The sequence below is a fragment of the Leuciscus leuciscus genome (assembly GCF_965113295.1).
Source record: "Leuciscus leuciscus genome assembly, chromosome: 12".
NCBI lineage: Eukaryota > Metazoa > Chordata > Actinopteri > Cypriniformes > Leuciscidae > Leuciscus > Leuciscus leuciscus.
Genome location: NC_138736.1, coordinates 14,218,459 through 14,245,359, shown reverse-complemented (window position 1 = coordinate 14,245,359; position 26,901 = coordinate 14,218,459). Strand labels below are relative to the sequence as shown.

Here is a 26,901-nt window from a genome sequence, read left to right as displayed (position 1 = left end):
GCAAACCACTAATAGGCCAGTATGATTTCAGAATTACATATTGTACGACGGCTTAAACAATAGACTGCAATGAAAGAGGCAGGAAAGGCATGAGGAATGTGGTCTGTCCAACCACTACAGCTGAAAGGATTTAAGTAGGATTTCCAAAAAGCCATTCCCCATCCCCCTACACACAAAAAAAGACAAACCAAAAACAAAACAAAGAGTTCAGATTCATTTCCCTTGTTTGCTCACATGAGGGGTACTGCCTGTGAAGCATGACACATACAGACAGCCAATTTAAACTGCGTTCGTTAAGCTGTCATATGTTTGTATGTATTCATATATGTGAGAGACTGAGTAAGAGAGATGACAGATTAAGTTGTCTCCTGAGCCAACTTAGGCTCTCACGTGACAGCTAAAGGCTGCAGTAAATCTATCAGCGGTCAAATGTGTTTACTTTTTGATGCGCGTAATGTTAACAATATAATGAGAGAAAATTAGTAGTGAAAACTTTAAGAGGCCAGTCTACATTTTTGTAACATTAACCTGTTAAAGCCTGTTCACACCAAAATAAAATATTCTGCATGATTTTTGTATTCGGTTAGTCTGTTCAGACCAAAAAAAAAAAAAAAGAGACTCAACTTTTCATTTCTGACACCCACTTATCATGAAGAATAAAGGAAGTCAAGCAGTATATTCATATGTTTAACAGCCGTTCAGATTTTTGTATTCACTATGGTGCTTACCAAACACCACCAAATAGAAGAGTACAGAGATAAAAGCTGGTTCCTATCACTGTTTCTTTTGACCAAAAGCACAATTTTCTTTTAGTTGATTAGCTTTTTTCACAGAAAAAATCTGTCATTGACTGCATGCAAATGTTTGTGTCAGTCTGAACAGACGTATTAATAGCCGTTCATTCAAATTAAAATGTTTATTGCACCAAATTTCATAGTGAACATTTGTATTAGTATGAACGGGCCTTTAGTCAAGGTTTCTTACGTGACCATTTTCCACCCTCTATCTGAATTATAGAATTATATTTTTACTGTACCTTTAAGACTATGTAAATGACCTGTTATGACTGGCTAAACTATACATTTGTAATCATAGCGGGCCAAGTTTCTGAATACTGAATAGGACTTCATATGTCATATGTGAACTTGCACAAAATGATTACATAAATATTGTGATGATTCCACATTCTTGCACCAGATTTCATTGGCACATTGATGATTAAAACCATAATTCAGGCCTCAACGCTTAGGATTTTTTATTTCTACTGTCCGGATAGGCCAGTGGTTAAATTTTTACTTTGTGGCCCCACCACAAAAAAAAGTAAGCAGTTTTCATTATTTTTGACCCATGTAAACTTGTATTCAAATAAATAAGGTTATGACACCAAAATTTCAAATACCAGTAAAATTGGACAATTCTCGATTCCAAGTTCCAATGGCAGTCTATTCAATGAATCAATTGATCCAGTTTAAAACCCTGCCTGAATGATTACTTAAAGCGAAATTATCCACTTCTCAAGCTTAACTTACTGACTCAATCTGTTCGCAATGATAAACAGCCCACTAAAAGCAAAAATCATCAGTGTTTAATAACTTACTTTTAATCTGCTCGTCACACAAATCATATCATATGACATGAACAGATTTGGGATATAGCGCACAAGACTTTATGATGCTTTTATGGTGCTTTTGGTGTCCTATTCAAAAGTGAGCATATATATCAAATAAAGCCAGATGGTTTTGGAATCATATGAGGGCGAGTAAATGATGACAGAACTTATTTTGGGGTGAACTAATCCTTTAAAATCAGAAACAGAGATCCTAATCTTACTAAACTTTGCAAAAATGGATGACAGTATAGTCCACGTGAACTTCTGTGAACTCACTCAAGATTCATGTGTGCTCTTCTTACAGACAACAGGAAGATGGGGAGTATTCCAGCCATTTCATCCCATGCATGCAGGAATGGACAGAGGGAGGTAGAGGGTGACGGAGGGACAGGGGGGATCTGAGGCAACTGCTGTGTGTGGGATGCGTAGCCAGACGGTGTGGTCAGAAATTAATATACATTTGGCCCTCAGCCTCCCAAAAACATAAGAGGCAGGAGCACGCCCGTTCTGTGAACGATCCATAAACAGCCCTCTCACTGACAGGGTGTGTCTGTGTAACTGTGGGGGTGTAGAGTCCCCTTTGTAATTAAGTCCACCTAAATGAGCTGGGTGGCAGGGTCATTCCTGCAGTTCTCATGACCTTGTGTGTACCGCTGGCTCAGAGATTCAGCTAATTTATTAGACAGAAATGGAGATGATAAGGTTTGCAACTAAAATCAGGGGGTGATGTGGCACAGTTGTTTAAGATCTATGCTGGTTACCAGAAGGTTGTAGGTCCAGAAATTGGTGGAAAAGGGGCCCCAATATACTCACAGCGAAGTTTATTTTTGTTCTTCACTTAGGGTACTGCTCAAGTTAAAAGAAGTTTTTAAAAAAAGACATCTCTAGACCTTGCACTTTTTTAACAGCAAAAATGCGTTCTGTGTGAACTGGCCCTTACATTATTTAACATGAAAAAACAGTGCGAGTGTCACTTCATTTCTTCATTTAAAGCAGCTTTCCAGTGTGTTCATGCTTCACTCACGAGTCTGACCTCGACGGACTGAACAGAAGAAATGAATCAGAGAAGATTTCAATGTCAAAGGCGGCAGAAATAAACTCCAGAAATAAACTGCAAGACAACTTTGTTTGGGCCTAATTTTGTTCAAAATGACGTCACACCAGTTCGTTCTTTGACTTCACCTGAAGTTAATCGAGGCCTTTACTCTTTCACTGTTGAGTGACTGGTCACTAGCTGTTACTCATCCACTGGAATAGAGGGAATACAGGTTTTCCAGGACCACCTTATCGGGTCGCTGTCTTTGTTTTTCCATAAGGAATTCCAGTAGGATGTGTACTGTTCCCTAGTCACAGGTTGTTTACTGTGACCTTCTGATTTGACTTAGTAAGTAGTCATTTAGCAGACACTAAATTGTTACCAGGACAATCACCTACCTGTGTTTAAGAACGCTGCAAAGGGCACAGTGGTAATGACACATTGGAATGGATTGTCCTGGTGGGGCAACAAACCTAGAATCTTTTTAGTTAAGATCTTCAATTATTTTCACTGCAATCTCCATTTCTCTCTAATAATAAAATAATAATAATAAAAAAAAAATAATAATAAAAAAAATCTCAAAGCCAGCGATATCCTGAGGCTATTAAAGCTGTAGGTGTGATCCCCCTTCAACTCTACCACTGAGCTAATTTTGGAGGACTTAATTACAAAGAAGACTCTTAACCACTGTCAATAGACAGCAGTCTGAGAAGCAAAGGAAATGAGCCAGACAGGTACTAATATAAATGTACAGCCAAAATTATTCATTTATGATGTTTTTTTTTTTGTCAACAATTAAGATAAAAAAAATAAAAAAAGTGTCTCGTTATGATAATTAAAGGATTTAAAATTAAAACGCGTCGTTTATAAAAATATGATGAGGAAAAAAGAACATTGCAAGATAATTACAATGCACTAAAACTTAAGAAAAACCTAGAAAGAATTAGTTTTAAATAATTGCTTGTTTCTGCCACGGAATAAAACTATTTAAAAGATAATAGTGGCTTATCTTGCAATTCTGACTTTTTTCTTATATCTGCACAAAATTATGCAAATAGAAAAGTTAAAGTATCCTTTTTGTAAGGACAAAAAGAAAACAAAGTGTAAAAATTAACTGCTCTAGAACACAGTATTATACACAGTATTATATCAGGTGCAGATTTCAGACTTCTGTCTTGACTGAGAGATGAGAAAACCTTTGCAAAAGAGAACGGAAAAGAAAACTGTGTCAGAAAGAATATGCGAAAGACACATCCACGTCTTGTTACCAAAAATAGTCTGAAATGGTCTAGACAGCTTGTCTGCAAATGAGAATTTTAAGAATCAGGTTGAAGAAGTTTTTGAATGTGGGAGGAAATACACTAATGATACAGGAGTTGTTCACTTGATAAGAATTGTTTTTTTTTTTAAAGGGCACAAAGGCAGTCTTTGAGGCAGTAATTAAATAACATTTTAGTCATGCGTCTAAATGTCGCTTTATACAGACAGCTGTTAGACGGATCCGATTACGCAGTCAGTTTAAGAGTAACGTCAGGTACTTTTTTCCATCTGCATGATTCAAAACTGACCCATTTGCTTTTCAAATAGTGTAGCGTAATCTCAGATAAACAAGCACACACATGCCTTTAAAACTCTGAATCAAAGCGAGTAGATCCCTTGAAGAGCAGCGCTGTGGTAGGATAAACAGCTCATGTGCTCTACATGTCTGGTCTCGTCCCAGAGAGCTGCCTTAATTAGCAAGGAACAGGAATAAGCTTTGCAAAAACCAGCTACTCTTGCTCAGCCAGGCGCCTCGAGTTAAATTTCAGAAGAGTGGCTAAACCACCGTCACCCAGAATGCACCTCTCCGGGTGCACACACCCTGAACAGGGCTGAGGCCTCAAATCTCAGTCCAACCGCACGGCACTGGGCCGAATCCAGAAGCCACAAACCTCTGCTCCAGGCGATAAACAACTATAGCCTCCAGAATCCTGGTGAACGCCACTTCCTTCCTCTCTGCAACAACAGGCAGAGAACCTAGATACCGGACAACACAAAAGTTTCATTCTTTCAGAGTCACTTTCTGATTTGGTGAGTGGGGATTGTATTTTATGACTGTGTGAATTCACTACGATTTGGCATCACTCGACAACACCCTATTGGAGAAGAACAATGTGAGCTGAAAGGTCACTTAGAAGCCAGCGTAAGTTCTTCTCAGTAGGCTGAACTACCCAAAAATGGTTTCTTATTGTGAACAGTTACAGGCAAGGCTGGTGATTCAAAAGCATTACTTCTTAAAGCAATAACTCCCTTGACCTGAAGAATCAAGAACTGGCCAAAAACAATTGTTTAAAACTCGAGATGAAATTGATATTCATCCTATCTACTTTGTAAATGCATGTTTTAGTTTAGTTTAGTTTAGTTTTTATTGTGAAAGATTCAACCATGTATACAATAAATTTTTTTGTTTGTTTTTGTTTTTTGACCTTGTGAAACCTTTGAACCTTTTTTCCTGTGAAAATTTAAAGGTATAGCAGAGGATGTTTTACTTCCTGGTGGGTAGTCTAAACTATTGGTCCTCCTAATTGTCAATCATTCTAGTGAATCAATCAAACTTTTCAAAAAGTGGAGAGGGCGGGTCTTATCTAAAATTTGGAAAGATCCTCCGCTATACCTTTAAGATGTATCTTTGGTGATGTATGCCAGACTTCTCCGATTAATTAAACCTGCCACTCCACAAACAACAGGAAGCTTGCATTTAAAAAAAAAAAAAAAAATGTTTGTGCTATTTTTACTGTGGAAAACATAACATAATGCCTAAAACAACCCAAAAATGTTGAGAACAACTTTACAGATAAAATACACAAGTTTTAATTTAACAGAAAAAATAATTGAAGTGCTTTACAACATTAAAACCTTGCTTTTCAATACTTAAAAAATGTACCCCATTTACATCAATTATAAGTGCCTCGGAATAATCTTGATTTTTTCTTTTTTTAATGAAAATGAGGAACAAGTCAATTATTTCTTGTGATAATCAACATTATGCCACAAATGTGTCGACTGAGCTTAAACTGTTTTGAACCAGAAATATTCCTTTAAGGCTGGAAAAGTTTTCTTAGTAAGAAGGGAGGTTTGTGGTAAAACAGAGACATTATAGGCCGCAAGACGGAAGAATTCAGGAATTAAAACCTGTTTAGAACTATTTTGATTTTGGATGGTTTACAGAACGCTGAAGAAAAAAAAAGAAAAAAAGAAAAAAAAAAGCCTACTAAAACAAAGGGACTTTTAAAAAAAATTCAAAGGGAAAGAATATAATCTATTCTTTAAAATGGAAACCGAAAGAACAAACAACAAAAAGGTGAATACGAAATGTCAGCTATGCTAGTCACTGTTCAGAAATTCCACCAGGAAAATGTGTGTCAGAGTTTCCATTAAAATCCACCTGTGTGACACAAAGAGCTCACACAGCGTCTGCCCTCTTTCTTTCTTTAACAGCATCCTTTAAATGTGCCACACACGCTGGACCACACAACATCAACTACATTTTACAGCAGTCATCCAGTGGCTTCAGTGTAGGCTACACTTGGCAGAAGAACACAGAGCAACTGTAAACACCACAAAATGAGACTAGAATCAGTCAGGTTACAGCCCAATAACCATAGGTGGAGTGTGTGTAATGCTGGGGAAGGCCTAGCAACGGGTCAAACATTAAAGGGGGCTTGGGCCAAAAATGCACCTGCACATTTAAAGGTGCAGTATGTAAGAATGACAACCAGTGGTCGAAACAGGCACTGCAGTCGAATTCAAAATATCGAAGATCGTCGTTTCTCCCGCAACCTGCTCCTCTGACTGGACGGTGCTTACAGAGGTTGCCAGTTTGAGCACACGCAAAAGGGACGAGCGCAATGCACAATGAAAATTGCAACGTGCAGTATCACAGACCAAAACAATAATAAACATTCCAGCCTGGAAACGCACATTTCAAAGTAAAATAACTGGCTGTAGAAGTGTTTTTCAGAGAAACAAGTATGTGAACTTAGCATGTTTCCTCAATATATGCAAACATATTATGGTATTGTTATGCTTTAGCAGAGTGCCATTTCATGACATTCTATTTTAATGTGTTTTTAAGGAGCAATCGCTTCTAGCCTTATCTTAGAGTTGGTTCACCCTCCGCCTATGCCAATAACTGTACACTGGATGAACAATTGTAGAAAGGTTTGTCCATTTCTTAGTACAGAGGAAAGTCCTCATGCCTGATGTTATAAAATAGTCTGGAGATGCAGATTGAAGATTGCTTGTTGTCATTTTTGATTGACCAAGTATGAGTGGTCCATCTGGGCTCAGGACTTACATTGCTATAGTAAGGCACTTTTAAAGATGGAAATGAAATTGTCAATTTGTAAATATGAAAATATTCACGATTTCAAAGGTATAGCCACAAGAGGGGAACAATATCAGTGTTCAATATCATGATTTTAGTGTGAAAAAAAGAAAAAAAATACACAGGTTTTAAATTTTCCATTTGACATACAAGACATTTTTGTATCATTAAAACATCCTGAAAGTTTCATAGCTTCAAAACCAAACGTCCTCCTGCAGAGCATTTAATTAATCAAGCACCAAAAAACAGCTTGTTTAGATATTGTGGGATCCGTGACTTCACATCTGCCTCTAGAGCAAGACATCAGTGAATGGTTTTACATCATCGCACCATAGGGCATGCCCACTATCAATTAGTAGCTTAACGGCCGTCACATTTCTGTTTTTAAATCCTCCAAGAATTTGCCCCATTTACTAACATTATATTACTTCCATTGTAAAATCACATTGTTTTTGTTATTGTGTGTGGTGCTAATAGTGGTGACAAAAATCACACACTTTAATTGAAATTCAAATAAAATGATATGCATAAATAGATAAAATGTATATTTTTATAAATATATTTTTTTTTTTAATCAAACATGAGGCAAAATTGACTGCGTTTGTGTAAGAAAAATATCCATATTTAAAACTTTATCGACTAAAATAAATAGCTTCCGGCAGACGGATGGGTATATTTTTTTGGAAGTCCATCAAGCGCATCCATCCATGATAAAAGTGCTCAAAACGGCTCTGGGGGGTTAATAAAGGTATCATGAAGTGAAGCGATGCATTTGTGTAAGAAAAATATCCATATTTAAAACTTTATCGACTAAAATAAATAGCTTCCGGCAGACGGCCGTATGCAAGTCGACTTACGCCAAAAGAATAACACTTGAACTTGACGCACAACATAATGACGAACGCGGTTGCCCAGCCCTGTTTGTTTGAACCGCGAGTTTGTTTGAACAAAGCTCTGTTTGTCAGAGCTTACGCTACTCCTACATCATACACTTACATCGTCAAGTGTTACTCTTTTGGCATAAGTCGACTTGCATACGGCCGTCTGCCGGAAGCTATTTATTTTAGTCGATAAAGTTTTAAATATGGATATTTTTCTTACACAAATGCATCGCTTCACTTCATGATACCTTTATTAACCCCCCAGAGCCGTTTTGAGCACTTTTATCATGGATGGATGCGCTTGATGGACTTCCAAAAAAATATACCCATTGGCTCCCATTATAAAGCTTGGAAGAGCCAGGACATTTTTTTATATAACTCCGATTGTATTCTTCTGAAAGAACAATGTCATATACACCAAGGATGGCTTCAAGGTGAGTAAATCATGGGCTACTTTTAATTTTTGGGTGAACTAACCCTTTAAAATGATTGCTATGCCCCACTGTTTTGTAGAGGTCAGCACTTGTACTGGAAAGACAGACAGAGACACTGCTGTATCAAATATGGCCTGACAGCTGCCATCTCCCCTAAAAAAAACAAATAAATAAAGGCAATCTATGAATAACGTTTATGATGTTTCCGAGAATCGTTGCTGTTAATGGCACCGCCTCAGGCTCGTGTCCACTGTGCAGACAAAAGCAGCACGTTATCCAGAGTAACCGCTAACAAAAGGAGTGAAGCCGTGCTACTGTGACTAACGCTTTAAACTCAGCCAGAATATGAAGAACTCAACCTTTAGTGTCATTTTATTATTTATTTTCCCCCATATGAAAGAGGCAACACATTCTAGCTCCATGAGTGCCAAAAATAATCTCAGCAGGACCGATCCTCTGTCCCGGGACTCGACCAAACGCGACTTTGCTCGCCAGCAGCACGTGAATTGCATAATCCACTGCTGTCCTTACATAAGAGTCACAGCACAGAAAGGAACACAGCTTTTTGGCGCATATAAACACCATATCAAAACAATCATGGATGTAATAATCTCACAACGAGGGGAGATTAATTTCTGCTCCTGAATTCCGAGTTCAGTGATTTTTCAGGCCTGCTCGTGGCGGCGGCACATGGTGAGAACAAACAGCTGTGGGTAAGCTGTATGTGTGGAAGGCCAGGCATTCTCCCATTACAGATTTCCCAGAAGCCCCTGGGCTCTGCTGCCTCGACCAGCCAGATGTGCAAACGGTTCCCTGTGGTTGGCTGCCGCTGCAGACAGACGGGGAAACAGAAGAAAACACGACAGAACCTTCTAGAAGGATTTGTGCTGTAAAAAGCACCGCTATTTAAGTGATTCACTTATGAAATATCAGGAGGACCAACTCATTTTAGGGCACAAGCATTGTACAAAAGACATTAAAACTAACACTTTGTGGTGGAGATTCGAGACGCGCGTGCAAAACAATGAAAATCAAAATGCTACCGAAATTAGTTTGGGACGCCTGTCGTTCTCCTCCAAATATAACAAGCACACTTAGAAGAGGGAGGATGAAGGAACAGTTTAAACTGTATGAAAAATAATGTCATGGAGGATTTAAACACATTATAGTGAAATTCTGAACAGCTACAAATATGTTGCCTTTTGTTACAGATTTGTGAAACCAAATAAAACTCCTTAATCAGATGGATGTCATTTATTTATTTATTTAATTTTAATTCTATTCTATTCTATTTATTAATTTATCAGAAGACACATATTGGTTCTCTGCCAAAATTAGATATTATTTGTTCATGCTAATTTCCCCTATTTTTACATTAAGAATACCTTTGCCATCAACTAACGCTCACTTAAAGGTAGGGTAGGCAATTTCAGAGAGGCTAGCAATATCAAGCTAGCTTTGAAAGCACGAGATCCCACCCTCCCTTCAGAATACTTTACAAAGCCACGCCTCCTTCAAAACACATGAAGAGTCTGCAAAGCATCATGAGAGACTGCGTTAAATTACCTCATGTCTCAAAGCACATAACATTACAATAATAATGAACGTAAACAACTTACAGAGCTCTGAGTTATGCATTCATAACAGTGTGGAGCAGAGCGAGCATTTTCAATTAATTCCAATGAAAGTTGAGCTTCCATAGGAATTGACTGAAAAAGCTAGCTCTGCACCAGTGGACACGCACCGTTATGAATGCACAAAATAGCACCAATTTGGGGGTGGACATTGCTTGAATGGTGGCTTCATTATTATCCTTAATGAAAAAAACAACTAGAAAACACAACTAATCCTTTGCAGATTCCCCTTTTAGCAATGGGCTTAAATCCCAAATATTGACAAATATTGGCACTTTGAAACCAAATCTTCCGCCATCGTCTTGTCAGTCAGCTTCTCACTCTCGTGATAAATGAAATCTGACTCCTGCTGCTGATCTGTGCTGCGACTGTCGTTCAGCTCACGCTGCATTGAGCAGACGCGTTCGGTTTTTAATTGTAGTGTCTGTTCTCTAATTATTTTTATTACTATGAAAAAAAAATCTAAACGTTGTAGAATGTAGACTAATGTATCTTTAAATATACCTTCTGTTGTTAATTGATGTTTATTTCATGCTATAACTAGTAGTAAAGAGGAAGAGATGATTGGTTCATGTGCGCTCCGCGGTGCCGCTCACTACATTAAAGAGCGCCAAAACAGCATTTATTGCATGAATTTCATAATAAAGTTTACAGATTTTGAAAGCAACATATCAAAAGTAACAAAACTCAAAACTTTATGCAATTGTTGGATGGTAGTCGTGCTACAAGTATTGTTTAGTGAAGTTTTGTTCACACATTAACAGAAGAATCATTTTAAGAATCAATATCAGGTCATCAAAATGAAGACCAATCATAAACAGTCCATGAAAAAATGAAGACCAATCATAAACAGTCCATGACTATCAAAATGAAGACCAATCATAAAGATGGTCCATGAATCATTTTCAAAAGAAACTGAGCTTTCTCCATCTTCTCACAGTTTGATTCCATGACACCTATGTACTATTCACGTCATGGTCTAAGACATCCCTCATGGACTGTTTCAGACTTTCCCCACTCCTGTCTTCCACTTTGGAAGAAACTAAGAGTGCTACTCTTCTAAAATTAGCTATTAAAAGTGCACAAAACTAGCAATGCCAGAGAATGCCTTGAAAAGCAATTTCCTGCAGTTTTAACAGGCAGACTTTGAAGATCATTCCAGTTTAGATTAAAAGGCACATTTACAAGTGCATGCAAAGAAAGACGTTTACCCCCTTTAACAAGCACGGCCGAATGCCATGCTGTCAAAATGCCGTTCATTTTTTAAGCATGAAAGAATGACACAATAGCTCATTGTTTTAGATTCAGTAAGGGACTTAATCCTATTAACAGAAATGCAAATGTCAAACTATAGGCTAGTCTAGATATTGCGAATAACAGATTTACAATTGGTGTTTTGTGTAGAAGAAAAAAAAACAGGAAAAAGTAGCCAAATTTAGAAGCCAAATGTAGAAGTTAAGTGGTTTCTAACCCGAGGTCAGTTTGTTCAAATGACAGTGTTGGCATTAGTGAAACACAGTCAAAAACACATATGTGGGACACAAACCTTGTTTAAAAGACCTCTGTCCACATTTCCTACAACACCATCTACATTTACATAAATCTAAACTTTTTTATCTTTTGTCTGAAAGAGGGGTTTATCAGTTTAGTATAGCCTGTCTCTCCAAAAACAGCATCAAACAAGCCACAGATAGGAAACCTTCATGTTTGTTGATGTTCTGTGTGTCCTGTATTTAGTCTCAGCCTTGATGTATCTACAGTAGGTCACTGTTAACTTGAATAACCTCATTCATACAGACTTATACAACTTTTACATCCATCACTCACAGTATGGTTCCCACAATGAGAAACAAGCCATAAATATTGAATTTACTGTATAATACAAAATGTCGCAAAATTTGGATGAATAAATCAAGATCAAATGGTGATATGAACTAGTATTTGACTAGACTTTTAATTAAATACAAAGTCTGCATGTCTCTGTGTGAATAAATGGTGCAGTTTTGTCTACTACTCATACTCAAGCATGCATGACATGTGTGAGGTTTTCAGCATCTGCAGTCTCACCATATGAGAACACGAACACATGAACTTCACTGAGTTACTTCACAAGCATTTCATGACATTTTGACAGAAATATATTACTATTGTTTAGAATCCACTTCTCAAAGTAATAATAATAATAATAGTAAAACAATAACTATTTTAAGGAATAGCCTATCACAAATTTGCATCCATCATTTAATTTCAATAGTAAAACTGTTACATGCAAAAAACATGGAATTTGGGAACAAAATTAAATGATTTCCTACTATCCTGACAAAAAAATCCTTTATGCTTGATCACTAGTGAGTTCGAAGACACCGCACTTTCTAATGCTCCAATTCGCAGAATTACAGTGCTGTGAATTGAATGATTTTCATATCAATTTGAATGGACAATTTGATACAGCAGCAAGTTTTAAATAAACCGTTAGCAAACTGACAAGTAGTATCAAATTACAATGGTTTTAATACAATATATGAGTGATGTAAAGACATGGAGTGACATTTGAGCATTAATAATAACATACACAAAAATACCAGAAAGAAGTTGTTTACATAGAAACATCCACCCACAGGAATAACGTCTGTGACCCACAACCAGAAGCTCATCCGCCCAGAACAGATTTAGACAGTTCAACAACATACATTTTGTTTGTTTTTACAAACTCAGGGACTGAAGTTAAAATTACTGTCAGTAGTATTCAACAGCATGACACAAAACTTAACTTGTTTAACCTTTAACATTCTTTTAACAAGATCTTTTTACATAATTGGTCAGTTATGGTTATGATTGACCAGCAGAAACAAAGGCCACAAATATAACATATACTACCAAATGACAAGTAACGAACAACAGAGTAAATTATGATACATAACCTTATTTTACATCGACCATAAAGTTGTAGCCTCCCCTCTAACACGCTATGAACACTTCCGACAGGACATGTGTTCTCAATCAACTTCATTTCTAATTTGGGCTTAAAAAAAAAAAACAACACAGTCTGTGTTTTTATCCTCTTTCCTAACTTTCACAGTAAGGGAGAAAACAACACTTATGATTCAAATGTTCATTTTTAGGCAACAGATGCTGCATGACAAAGATGAACAGTCTGAAGATTCAAAACAGGACAGCAGATTTTTCTTCAGTTTATTATTGTCACAAACAAAGACATGATGGAGCGGATTACATAAGGAAAACAAAACTTCTGGGTCATGTTCCCAGACCTATGAATTTTGTTCATTTCCCTTCTGTAATTACTATACATGCAAATTCAAAACAATCCTCTAATCTTATATACTTCCGCAGAGAGAAAAGAGATAGAGAGAAAAAAAAAGTAGTTAGATGCACTTCAAGTAACTAAGAAACAAACAATTAACTTATTTTTACACTCATTAATTGTACGGCGTCATAACCACAATACTGTTCAAAAGTTTGGGCTCAGTAAGATTGTTTTATGTTAAATCCACTGCATCCACTACAACAGTCTTCAGCGTTACATGATCCTTTGATCAGCATATGATCAGCTTGATTGATTGGACGGCTGTGTACACAATATAATGTGATGAAAAAAAAAGCTATTTGTTACTGGAAATCTTAAGTCATTTTCAACAGCCAAACTACTGTCACACAACTGAAAAATTTAGTTAAATAAGTAGTATTGCTACTTTTAGTTAGTTCCTCCCCATCGTTGAATATGTGCAAGAATCCGTTACATTCATTTCCTCTGACCCTAGATTAGTCATTACCCAGAGATCTAGGGGGCGTTTCTGTGCATCTGGCCAACCACAGGCCAGGACAGGTGCACATCAGGTGGGTCTTTCCCACAATGCTCTGGTGTGGAAGTCCCCAGTGTCTGTCTCTGCAGGGGTGAGATCTGCTTCTGGGTCTGGGCATTAGAAAGCCCTGAGTCAGTGTCTGCAACATGAGATCAAGTCCATGTCTGGCTGAACTCAAGAAGAGGAAATTAACCCAGACTGCCTGAGCTATTTTTTTTCTCTTTTTTTTTTCTCATCTTTATAGTGCATTTAAATAAAGGAAGTCTCCACTGGTGACCTCTCTGAGGGAGTTAAAGGGAGCAGAAAAAGAAAGGAAGAAAAAGAAAAGAAAAATATAAAGTTTTGTGAGTTTTTAGAGCTTTGTTGGCACCAGGGGGCATTTAAAGAAACTGTTTTGTCCATGTGTGTTAAGATTGTTGCTGCAGTAGAACCTTGTAGGAACTTCAAGTGGCCCATCAAGCTTTATTTTGCGATATGAGAGAAAATAGTTAAGAACGGTTAAATTTTTAAATGTTTTACACTGCAACATGCCTTGCACAATCAGTGAAGTTTGATTCCAAATAGGCCTGTTGAATGTTAAATGGATTTAATCCATGTTCAGTAAAAATGATTAGATGATGCAGCAATAAACTAGCTAGTATACCTTAATGCATGTGTTTTTGAATTTGATAACTGAAAAAATTTATTAAAACAGAAATCTATTTTAATGACAAAAGTTCAAATAAGTGAGCAAGTGACAAATATCGGTAGCGGTCACTAGTTGCTTTTTAACATCGTATCGGCTAGAATTTTTTTTTTTTTTTCGTGCATTCCTACTCTTAATGACCATTTTTTGTGAAATGAAACAGTTCGCTGATTATACAGCTTAAACCTAACAGTATTGTGTTGTTCTGAAGGTTTGTGAGACTAAAACCTGTTGTTTATATGACAAAATGTAATTAAAGAAACATTTTATTCTGTCAGTAGTATCTTAAGAAAGTTAATAAACGTTACTACCATTTTTGTTTAGTATTTATCAAAATCAATTATTGGAATGTGTTTGTTATGTCTAAAACAATTTTAATACCTTTTGAAATAACTGATTTAAACGTGTTAATGAAATTCTCATCATCTGGCAATGAATTTCTTTTCCCCAAAAAATATTTTCCCCCAAAAGTACTAAAAGGATCATTAACGGAAGCATTAAATAACCAGAAGTGTCTAAAGAAACTGGAAGCAGAATCAATAATGGGTTAGTTCACCCAAAAATGAAAATTCTGTCATTTACCCTCAAGTCGTTCCAAAACCCATAAGACTTTCATAACGGAAACACAAATTATGATATTTTTCATGAAAACTGAGAGGTTTCTGTCCCTCCACTGAAAGTCCATTACACAAACACTTTGATGCTTCAAAAAGTTCATAAAGACATGAATCGAGTGGTTTAACCCAAGTCATCAACAATATCTTCATTTGTGTTCTGAAGATTAACGCAAGTCTTATAGGTTTGGAACGACATGAGGGTGAGTAAATGACAGAATTACATTTTTTTGGGTGAACTATCAAACTGAATCCTCATCCCTAATGTCTATGTATATATTTATTATAATTAGCCCCCAAATGCTGCATGAAAATTAAGCAGTGCGTATTTCATTTTTATAAATGATGCCAACAAACATTCGAAAAGTGGATGTGGAGGTCAGATTTCCAATATATTTTGGGGGCACAAGCACTGCTGTGGAATGCGTCAAGAATAAACCAGACTCTAAATGTCCTTGATTTTATAAAAAAATTTATGGAAAGCGCTTACATGTATAAACTGCAGTCCTATCCATCTGTGGTCCAAACCAATGTGGCTTTTCTGGCTCCTGAAGATGAGTATCTCTGCTTTTGGAATGATCTCTAATTCACACTGACTCATACACAGTCATGTCTATGTCAGGAACTCATGATTGACGGGAATGCTTGGACTCTCCGGTACCGCCCAGCGAGCGTTGCCTGTTACGGGCTTACTCACGCTCAGGTTAAGAGAAAGCCAAATCGTGAGAAAGCACCTCATTGTTCAGCATTCACAATGGTCACTATGAGAGCTGAATGGCACTCACAGCTACGAGCAAAGAAACTAATTAGCATAATAGTACAAATCCTGCTGACCACTTAAAAGCTTGTGCTGGCGCAAGAAAACACGACTTACGTAATCCACGACTGGAAGCCAAGCCGTCAAGAGGAGTAAAACTTAGCATGCATGAACGGTTTGACCACATTTTAGATTACCAAAGCTAGAAAAGCTAAATGTAAATCCTCCTATGCTTTTAACCACCATTTATGCAGAGATCTAATTTTGTATAAGGTGTCAAAAACAGAATTCTGCAGTTAATAATAATAATAAAATACAACATAGAAACTTCAATGCAAGTCTGTGACATTTTTCTACTTTTGTTGTGTTTGTTTTCTTTTTGCTGCCAGGTGAAAATTGTAAATCTGATCACTATAAATAAATCAACACACTAAGTGTGAGGAACCAGAATGCATGCTTTAGCAAAATATGTCAAAGACAAGTAAAAACAGCTTGTTTTTGGAGTGTGAGTATGCATTGTGTCTTCCTTCAAGGCATTACTGGACTACGGTTGTGTAACTGCTGAGATGGGAAGTATGCAGATACTTGCAGAGCAGCGTTCATACCTTTAAAGCACGGTAAGAGAAGCGTCCTATCTGTGGATGTGGAAAGATGAGCACAGCCCAGCCTGCTGAGGTGCCTCTCTCTCTCTTTTTTGTCCCTTTTCACGTGGCTCTTTTGTCTGTGTGAAATGCCCGCCATACCAGTAGACTGTGACCTGATTTCTATAGGCTGCAGTTTCTTTGAGAACAGAGCGATCTGAACCCTCAAATGAACAGCAAAGCCCAGTTAAAAAAAAAAAAAAAACCTGCATACATAGGCTACTACACACAAACACACTACTATATCAAAGTTTAGGGTCAGTAAGATTATGTAATGTTTCTGAAAGAAGTCTATAATCAAGCCTGCATTTATTTTATGAATATTATTAGAATTTTAGTTTATTTTATGAATATTATTACAATTTTACAATACTGGTTTTCTAGTTAAGTATAACTTAAAACGTAATTCATTATTGTAATGCAAAGCTGAATTTTCAGTAGCCACCACTCCAGTCGTCAGTGTCACATGATCTTCAGAAAAAATATTCTAATATGCTGATTTTGTGCTCAAGAAACATCTATCATTATTGTCAATGCTGAAACCAGTTGTACTGCTTAATATTTTTGTGACAACTTTTTTTTTTTTAAGAAAAACATTTATTTTCACTTTCAATTTAATACATCCTTGCTGAATAGAAGTATTCAACTATGAATAAATAAATGAATAAATAAAACTTACTGACCCCAAACTTTTGAAAGGTAATGTATATATCCCTGACAATCAATATCTAGCCTACATTTTGTGATAGCGACTTAAAACAAGTCCAGCAACAACTTTTTTAGTGAATGACATCACTCAACTAATGTTAGCACATAGCAAAATTGTTTTAACAAAACAAGTATAGCTCTATTTTAATATGAACCACCCACTTTTCACCAATCAATCAATGCCCAGTTGATAAAGTCATGTCCTACATTTTTTCTTGTTGAATATCCGGTTTCACTCGGAAATGTGTCAAATTATGGGGTTGCAAATGGCAAATAATGTTGAGTTTAAAACACCATGCATATTTCACAAGTTTGGACAGATTTTGCAATTGACAAAAGGCAATACCAATAATCTCAAAATGTCCAAATATATCGGCCCTATCACTAGTACCAACCATTTTGGAAAGCAGTGACTACAATAGGACATAAATTCTCTGATGTTAAGAGGACTGGCCAAAGTATCTAACACACATTGTAACAGTTCAGCTGCAGGATGCTGATTTGTCTTTAAGGGTGCATTGGGAGAGTCGGAGTCTCTCCACAGGAAAGAACTGTCACTCTCTTCCCTGCCATCAAAACCAGCAGCCTTTCCTGTAGAAAGTTATCTCCAGACCACAGCGGTTCTATCACACACACATGTGTGCTGGTGACAACATAATAACTGCACATGGGGCCACGTTTGGGACCGTGTCTCTGTGTGCTTCAAAACACAGCATACAATCACAGATTACATGAACCTAGTACATTACCCAGTATTTTCGCCTGACCACAGGACCACAGAAATTGTGGGATGAATCACTCTGAAAGTATTTACTTAATTCATACTCTACATTCTGCAGGATTTTTAACCCCTAACTGACCAATTCCCAATTGGGGTCAGAAGAACTTGAAACCAATACAAGTTTGCAAGGCTTCCTTAAGACTGATTAGTCAACCAGATCTTCAGGCAAGACGAGTCACCAGACAATGCTTCAAATGAAGCAGGAAAATCCACCTTGAATAAAGGGATGTGGGTGGGAAGTGAGAGAGCTCGTACCTTGTCTCTGGATAAAGAGTCGCAGCAGGGGGTGTGCGGTGGACACGGCCTTGCAGAAGTTCTCATCGTTATTGATGGGGAGGAGGTCTCCGTGAACATCGGCGTATCCGATCATCACCTCCATGTTTGCAATCCGGTGGATTGTCATGATGAGTTTGTAGAATTCCTCAAATTTGCCGGGTTTTAGTCGATCCACTGAAAACCTGCGGAACTCTGCTCCATACTGCAAAAGAAACGCAGAAGTCAGCATGCTGTCACAAAAACATCACTACATTGATATTTATAGGGCGTTTGACGGATCTTTCCAGTCGTTTGTGATTAGGTGATACGGATTACTGGCCGGCCGATACACTGGCCAATGTTTGGCATTTTCAAATAATCAATAAGTTACATACTTATTGATAAGCCGATACATGTTAGAAGCAGACATTTATTTTGACAGCACTAGGATTTTTATTTTGACAGTGCTGTTCTTCATTAGTGTACAGTCTTTCAACATAACAGTAAAGAAGAACGTAAACGATATATGAAAAAGTATTAAAGCATTTGCATTTGTATTAGTAGTAATAAAAAGTAGAAAAAAAAAAGGCTATAATACTTTCTCACTCGGCATTCGGCAAATATGCATTTATATCATTCAAAAGTCTTTTAATATCTTATAATTATTTTAGAACATGCGCCTCACAAACTTTTGCAAATCCTGCTGTTAGATTCTCTAAAGTGTGCATTTGTAGCCTGCATATAAACGTGAAAAAAGTCTGTATCGATCGACCGAACGCACTCTCATATTTTATGCTTCGGCGAATTGGTTGCCAATTCGTATTAATTTGTACGATCCGATTCCAAAATGTTATGCAATCTGCTCTGCTTACGTCCCCCTTGGTAAATGGTGCCCTACGCAGAATGCGTACTCTGCTTATATGGAGTATCGGTATTGGATTCATATCGGTATCATTTGCCAGAATTGACAAGTTAAAGGTCATTAGATTTAGCTTTCTTCCCACTTTAAATCAGACACAGAGACAAAGCATTGCAGTAATATTGCATTTATGTATTTGAATGAATCAAGAGTGAGAAACAGATTGTGTGTGTGTAAATTGTCTCTCTACTAATAGTGAAGCTGTAGGCTGAATTCCTTTAAAAAAAAAGAGATGCTTCCACCTCGTTGCTGAAATATAGAAGGCATCTTTTCAGTAGCAAAGCTATTTTATTAATATAAGTCAAAGGGCAGTGTTGACAACAAATGCTCCTGAGTCCTGAATATTTCTGTAAGTGTGCAGTGTGATCTGATCTCTGTGTGCGAGTAACTGTCTGTCTGTCTGTATGTGTGTGTGTGTGTGTGTGTGTGTGTGTGTGTGTGTGTGTGTGTGTGTGTGTGTGTGTGTGTGTGTGTGTGTGTGTGTGTGTGTGTGTGTGTGTGTGTGTGTGTGTGTGTGTGTGTGTGTGTGTGTGTGTGTGTGTGTGTGTGTGTGTGTGTGTGTGTGTGTGTGTGTGTGTGTGTGTGTGTGTGTGTGTGTGTGTGTGTGTGTGTTTCAATGAAAGCAGCCCACCTTCCAGCCAAACAAAGATTTAAAATAAAAGTTTACAATTTTCACATTCTCCAGCACCGTGAGAACCACAGTTGGAATTCTCAAGGTTAAATCACACCAACCTCATTTTATCCAGTTTCAAACTAAAGGTAGACCCAATACATGTCATCTTATGTCTGTTTCGACACCACCTAACTAAAACTTTAGACTTTTTTCTGTTACTTTACTGGCCTTTGAATTAATCTATTTAGCCTTCAGACATGTCAGAAATCACAAAACACTGATACTGAGAGATAAAGAGTGTTTTGGCCAGGCCTCTAACAGTCTGCTCGGCTGTCTTTGCAGCTCTGCTGTTTGTAATGAGGAAATGGAGTCAAACAGGGACAGAGACACAATAGAGTGAAGCACAATGCTGGATGATGAGTAAGCAGCGCGAACTTCCACAACAACACACACTAGCGGATGTCACCCCTGCACAGGTGAACAAACCCAACCAATCTTCTCAGAACACACTCAGAGCCGTGCAAACAATGACAAGAGACGTCATTACTTTTCCTCTGCACTGCTTTTTAAGTGTTTTGCTATGCCATTAACAAACAATTAATGTACTATGATTTGGAAAGTAATAATCCTACTCTACAGGACTGATAGTATGCAAATTGGGATCACTGTTGTTATTATTAACTAAAACTATTACAATTTTTTTTTTTTTATTGAAATAAAGCTGAAATAAAACAAACAGTAGGCTATTAGATGGAAAATCTTAAATTAAATGAAAATTAGAAATGTTGCTTTTAATAATTTAAGCTGAAGTATTACAATTTTCTAAAAACTAAAACTGAAATTAAAATTACTATTTAATAGCATTACTAATTTTAATAAAATTTATATTTATATTTTTTTAAACAAAAACTAATAAAAACTACATAAAACAAAAACACAGATTTACAATAAAAAAATATTAAAATAAAAACTAAAAATCTAAAATATTAATATTAAATATAACAGTATATAAATAATACTAAAATAGCACTGATTGGGATGTGGTCTAACAGATCTCTTTATCTCCACACAAACCTTTAAACAACACCATCACATAATGGCTGCATTTAAAGTCGCCTGGTTTGAAGTGCCATGATGACCAAGATCAAATATGTTCAAGCATCACTGGTTCAACCCTACAAATCTTTGGTTACTAGCTCTGAACATCAGGCCATGGCCGTTAAGTATATCTTCGCCTACATATTCGGAAGAGACAATTGTCTGTCCCCTTCACTAAAGGGGTCAAGCTGAGTTTATGTCTCGAATCACGTGACTGTCACGCAGATGCGAGTCTTGATTCAATGCGTGGGTCGTCCCATCCAGCCTGAAAAACACAGGCCTCACTTTGTCTTTCACAGCAGCGGTTGAGTCTGCAGAATCCCAGCATTCACTCGTGGACTGTGCTGCTCTATGTAATTATGCCCCTAGAACCAGAGTCCTACATTAACCAGTGGCAGCCTGTCATTAGCACATGAAATATAAATGTGAAGCAGCAGAAATACACTCAGAGGGTCTCTGGGGTGGCAGGTGTGTGTGATCAAGTTGACTGCATGTGACAATGTGCCCAATTGCAGAAACATAGGAATTACAAAAACATCCATCCCACCGCCTACAGTAAGTGTGAGAATTTAACCCATTTATCAGCAAGACATCAGAGCTGCTGCTGCACAGACTAAATACATAAAGTGTGTTTCATTCCAGTCTTTCTGTTTCTAATGTGAAGAACGAATTGTTTTAAAATGTCATTAAATGGTGACATACTTTTGTTGTTGTTCTTTCCCTGAGAGTCACTGATAATGTTAGTCACGGTTTCTTTAGCAAACAGTTGTAATTTAGCCTTATTGAATACGGTGCTAAAATTGTTAAAGTCAGAGTAAAATTATCAGGTTAGGTTATTTAAACATAGATAACCCCACTGGGAGACAGAAACATTCGGACAATGTTTTATTTTGCTAACACTAATGGCTTGGCCACTTCTTACTGTTATTGGGAGCTATGGCAGGGTTGTAGGCCAAGGACAACATTATTTCTTTGTTTCTTACTGTTTACTTGACTAATAACATGAAAAACTTGCAAATGCTGCATAATATTTATTTGATTGAGAAATAATGAATTAAAGGTAAAGGTAAAAAAATGAATTTATCCCCAGACTTAAGTCTAGTCCCAGACTAAAATTAATGTTTGAGAGGTTTTAACTGAAAGCAACTTGCACTGACATATCTTAAAATTATTTTGTCTCAAGATGCATACCAGTAATGTTTTTTTCTAAGGCACATTGATAAAAGCTAGCTATTTAAATATGTCCTAATTGAACTAAGGTCTAATCCTGGCTTAATCTAAACCCTGTCTGTGAAACCAGGCCTTCATTTAATAACATATTTGTTTTTGCTGTGGCATCAAGATGAAATTTGATTAATACCAAACCAAACATATTTTGGTATCATAAAAATGTTTCTTGATATTTCCCCTGGCTTAAATATAATAAATTGTAACATAAATTGTGATTCAGTTTTTCACCATACTGCGGCACATGATTAAATTAGTTTTTGTTCTAACCAGCTGCAAGAATGATAACAAACAGCAGGGAATTCTGGTATTGGAATGATTTCCTTAAGTTAAAATATCCTAGAGCATGACTTTTTTGATAATGTTCAAATGGTTTAATTTTTTGTTATTTGATTATATAGGCTACTTATTAATTTCGTTGCAAATGAGCCACGTGCTCTTCACAATTTTGTGTTATGTGATTGATTTTGACACGTCATGTACCTTTGTCACGTCTCACGTCTAGTGTACAAATTGCTTATCACTGGAATCTTATCGCATCTGGTTAGGACACAGTGTAAATCTGAATCCGTCTTAATTTTGTTGTTATCCATGTGCAAACTCAAGCCTAAAAACAATAACATGACCTCAGGTAATTGAGTATATACAGTAGGCCTACACAGAGCATTACATAGCCTACCCAATTTCCAACATCGAAATCCTGAGTAATATGAGAACAGTGAAAACACTTTATCAGTCCTCAAACTCTGACAGGTTCAGGCAAGTCAAAACACAGCACTACAGCCAGATACACAGCTCTTTGTGTTAAATACTTGTGTGACACTCAACAGTACCCAAAACCCAATCTTATCAAATGTCAGTATAGCGTTCCAAAGAGTACATTTCCAATTGAGATCCAGCTTGGTCAGTGGAAAACAGAATTGAAAGAGCAGTTGGAGGAGTGTTTCTGGAAGATGTACAAAGCCCCAGACACGTTAGATATAAAGTGGTGGGAGGGAAAAAAAAACAGCTCCTCACAAAAGAACATTGACTCATGGTTCACTTCAGAAACCCCCTCACACACTCTTATCACTATATCAGAGTTCCTTTCTGAACAACCCTTCCTTGATTGTGATGTACCGGAACTGGGGGATGACATCAAGAGCACTACGTGTGATACAGAGAGATCAGTGACATCACAACGTTGCATCACTTTGTGATGTTGATAAAGATGTAGTTGATAAACAGTGTTCCAAACATCATGGCAGGAAGATCTTTGATAACAATTCCATAAACATTCTTGCCTCGCAGGTTTAAGTTTCACAAATCCATCCATTGATACTTTTGTTTGGGGGACGAGTATTGGTTCTTCCAGGTTTCAGTGGGAAAGCAGGTTGATCCACAGACACCATTTCAACATTGATAGGTATCTTCCAAGAAAAGAGAAATGTAATGGGGCCCTCTTGTCTTTACAGACCCCAAACAGTGGCTCCTTTCATTGACAACAGTAGCAGGGATTTTCAGCCCCTGTAATGAATTAGAGCACGACTGAATAATAGACGTGAATAATAATCAGACAATGGCAACGGAGTCTGGATCTGGGCATGTCGCCCACACATTCCAACAATTAGGACCCATCACATCCATAACCACATAATAAAAGTTTGTCTAGCCAAAGTCTAGTTCAACAGACAACTGAGTTTTTTCAGCCACTCTCATTTATTTTTTTAATATAGAGTGAATAAAGTGACAGACATATCAAAAGTGAAAGCAGAGACATGTAATGAATCATCTAGTTCCAATGGGTCTCAATGACAGCGCCTTGATAGATACTGTCTCCATCAGCTTGGCTGCAACAGATGTATAGTCCACACCACCATTAGTACGAGCGGTGACATATATAGAATTATTTCTGTGAAGGCTTGGTTGAAGCTTTGTCAGATATTTCCCCAGGCAAATTGAACAATTACTGTATATGAAAGGTCTTTATGGCTCCACTTTGAGTGATGATATATCTATCATCATGATATAAATGAAAAGCATGCTATTCTTCAAGGGAACTATTACAATAGAATGATAGACAGAAAAACACAGACAGACAGACAGACAGACAGAGACAGACATCTTAAATGAATAGCCTAGTTCACCCAAAAAATAAAAATTCTGTCATTATTTACTCACCCTCATGTTGTTCCAAATCTGTATGTGTTTCTTTATTCTATTCAGTTGAACATAAAAGAAGATATTTTGAAGAATGTTGTAACGAGACAGTTGACGGCACCCATTGAGTTTCATAATATGTATTTCCTACTATGGAAATCAATGAATGCAATCAACTAACTGGTTACCAACATTCTTCAAAATATCTTCTTTTGTGTTCAACCAAATAAAAAAACTCATACAGGTTTGGAACAACATGAGAGTGAGTAAATGATGATGAACTATCCCTTTAATCCCATTTCCCTAATGAGATTATTAAAGTATCAATGTTAACGGTGGTTTAAGTATGTGCTGTAAGTGAGGAGAAGAAACTAAAAAGTTTAACTTTGTCCAACTGACACAAATAAAAGAGCCCATCCCAATGAATCAGCCCTCGAGTTTGTTCTTGTCAAATGTGTAAATGTGTCCTTGTGTCCTTGTGTTGTTAGAATACTATTTTCGGACAGCTGGAAATGAGGACAGCATTTAACCTGTCCTGATGTGAAGATTACAAAACACACAAAACTTCAGAGAGCAGCTTGAATGCAAAAGAGCAGAAAGCTCCCATCTGAAAGCCACATGCTGCAACCAGACTACAGAAAGACTGAAACTGTATTTGTGCTTGAAAATGTGAAGGTTTTATATCATTTTGGAGATCTAAAGTCATGAAAATCATAAACACTACACATTAATGTGACAGTTCAAGCGCCAAAACGGTTGTGTTGCAACTCATTTTACAGGAGACGACTAAAAGTTAAGCAGAAAAATGCTGATGAAACAAAACGCAATTCTCAAAAGCAGAGGGAAACGTTATTTTAAATTGACGTAAGTAAATGAGTAGCCTACTATACAAAGACCACACTACTTCATTTGGTAAAATATGATCTGACATGGGCTAACCAAAGTTAGCCATCCCTAGTTTTCCCATCTAAAAATATACAACATCGTGTAACTATGCAACGAAACTATTCTCGTAAAATAGTTTTCCAGCATGCATTTCATACAACTCACCTTGCTTTTCACTTCCACGGCGTTCATGTTCAAGCTACGCAAAGATTGCGACTTATTACTAAAGCTCCGGTTCATTTCGCTCGCTTGAAACTTTTCAGCCCGTCCAGGATGATGGGCTCGATTTATAAGCCTGTCCCGTTATTGAACGTCCAATATCCACGTTCCAGATGCGGAAAAGTTAGTCCTCGGAGGCTGTGTTACTGTTTTTTTCTTAACTTGAGGTCGCGCGGTGTCTCGGTCACTTCACAAAACTTCTGCAGAAAATTATGTGAAAGGCAAATCAGCGCCTCTCACTAGGGGGAGTGGGTTAAGTTTTCACATATGACATCATCGCTCCCTCTCTCAACGAATCCGACGAGTTTACCAGTCCTACTATGGTGAAGGCTTCGCTTATGAATATTAAATGCATAACGTGACGCTGGTCCGGTAGGAGTAACGATTGGCTTAAAAGCGAACGTTGGTAAGTGGGCGGAAATTAGCTGGCAAAGTGAATGTTCGGTTAAACACTAAAACTTTAAGCTTGTTTTTCCTTTTTGGAATTAGAAATCCTAAAACGGAAATTGCTCTTCATTGTTCAAAATAACAACTTCATTCTAAGAAATGAATTTTCTCCTCAGAAAACAGGGCGGTTCTTTCCGACGAAGGCTGGCTTATGAATATTAATAGCTTCACGTGACTAGACGCTCCAGGAAGGTTACCAAGCAACTTTAGCTCGACGTTATTATTAATGAGCGATTCCTTAGCCATAGTAGAATTTGTTATATCTCCTCACTAACACATCACATATGAATGTGGATTACAACATTACATACAGTAAAGGGACTATAAGCGCACTCTTTTTAGAAGGCGATGTTAATATTACGGACATAGGCCTACAGATTGTCTGGATGTGCAGCATTGCAGGGAAGCGGCTCTCAGGCGCCGATTACCGACAGCTGCTCTGGCCAAGAATGTTTTTTTTAGTAACTTCTCCGGCAAACATTCCACTGGCCAATAAAAAAACAAAATATGTTTATGCTTGTCTCAAAACTACCTAAAACATTATGTGACTATAGGAGTAAGTTACACTAGCTTACTCAAAATATTACACTTTGATTACTAGCCTAACGTTACCATAAACATATTTAGTAGGGCCTAGATATTTTGATTTGCATGTTTAGTTAAATGAAATGGTCTCTTATGGTCAATTAAAATGATAGTTTCAAAAATGAAATTTCTGTAATCGTTTACTCACCCTCAAGTTGTTCCAAACCTGTACGAGAATGTCTTCTGTTGAACACAAAAGAATATATTTTTATGTCTGTATAACCAAACATCGACTTCCATTGTATTTTTTTTCATAAGTCAATGGGGTCCGTCAACTGTTTGGTTAGCCTACACATATTCTTAAAAATATATTCTACAAGTTATCTAATATGTAAGGTTACTTTGTTTGTTTGTTTGTTTGTTTGTTTGTTTGTTTGTTTGTTTGTTTGTTTGTTTGTTTGTTATTTACAGTGTATGTGCGATCGATCAGACGTCAACTGGCGGTGGCCTTACTGGTGGTTCTCACATTGACCGCTAGATGTCACTGCTACACAATAAAAAGAGTGTGCCTTGCGTTAAACCGTGCAGTTGAAGTGCACTGAATGAA

The 26,901-nt window shown here is 37.2% G+C and overlaps 1 protein-coding gene across 1 annotated transcript in view; it reads right to left on the bottom strand.

Moving 5' to 3' along the window:
* Positions 1 to 25,554, bottom strand: part of pard6gb (par-6 family cell polarity regulator gamma b) — a 37,609-nt gene extending 12,055 nt beyond the window's left edge. Inside the window, exons 1-2 of the mRNA XM_082186107.1 lie at positions 25,269 to 25,554; positions 18,223 to 18,445 (exon numbers count right to left, since the gene is read on the bottom strand). Of these exons, the coding sequence (XP_082042233.1) occupies positions 18,223 to 18,445; positions 25,269 to 25,343 (298 nt within the window). The 5' untranslated portion in view covers positions 25,344 to 25,554. The remainder of the gene's footprint in view (positions 1 to 18,222; positions 18,446 to 25,268) is intronic.
* Positions 25,555 to 26,901: the final 1,347 nt, after the last annotated feature.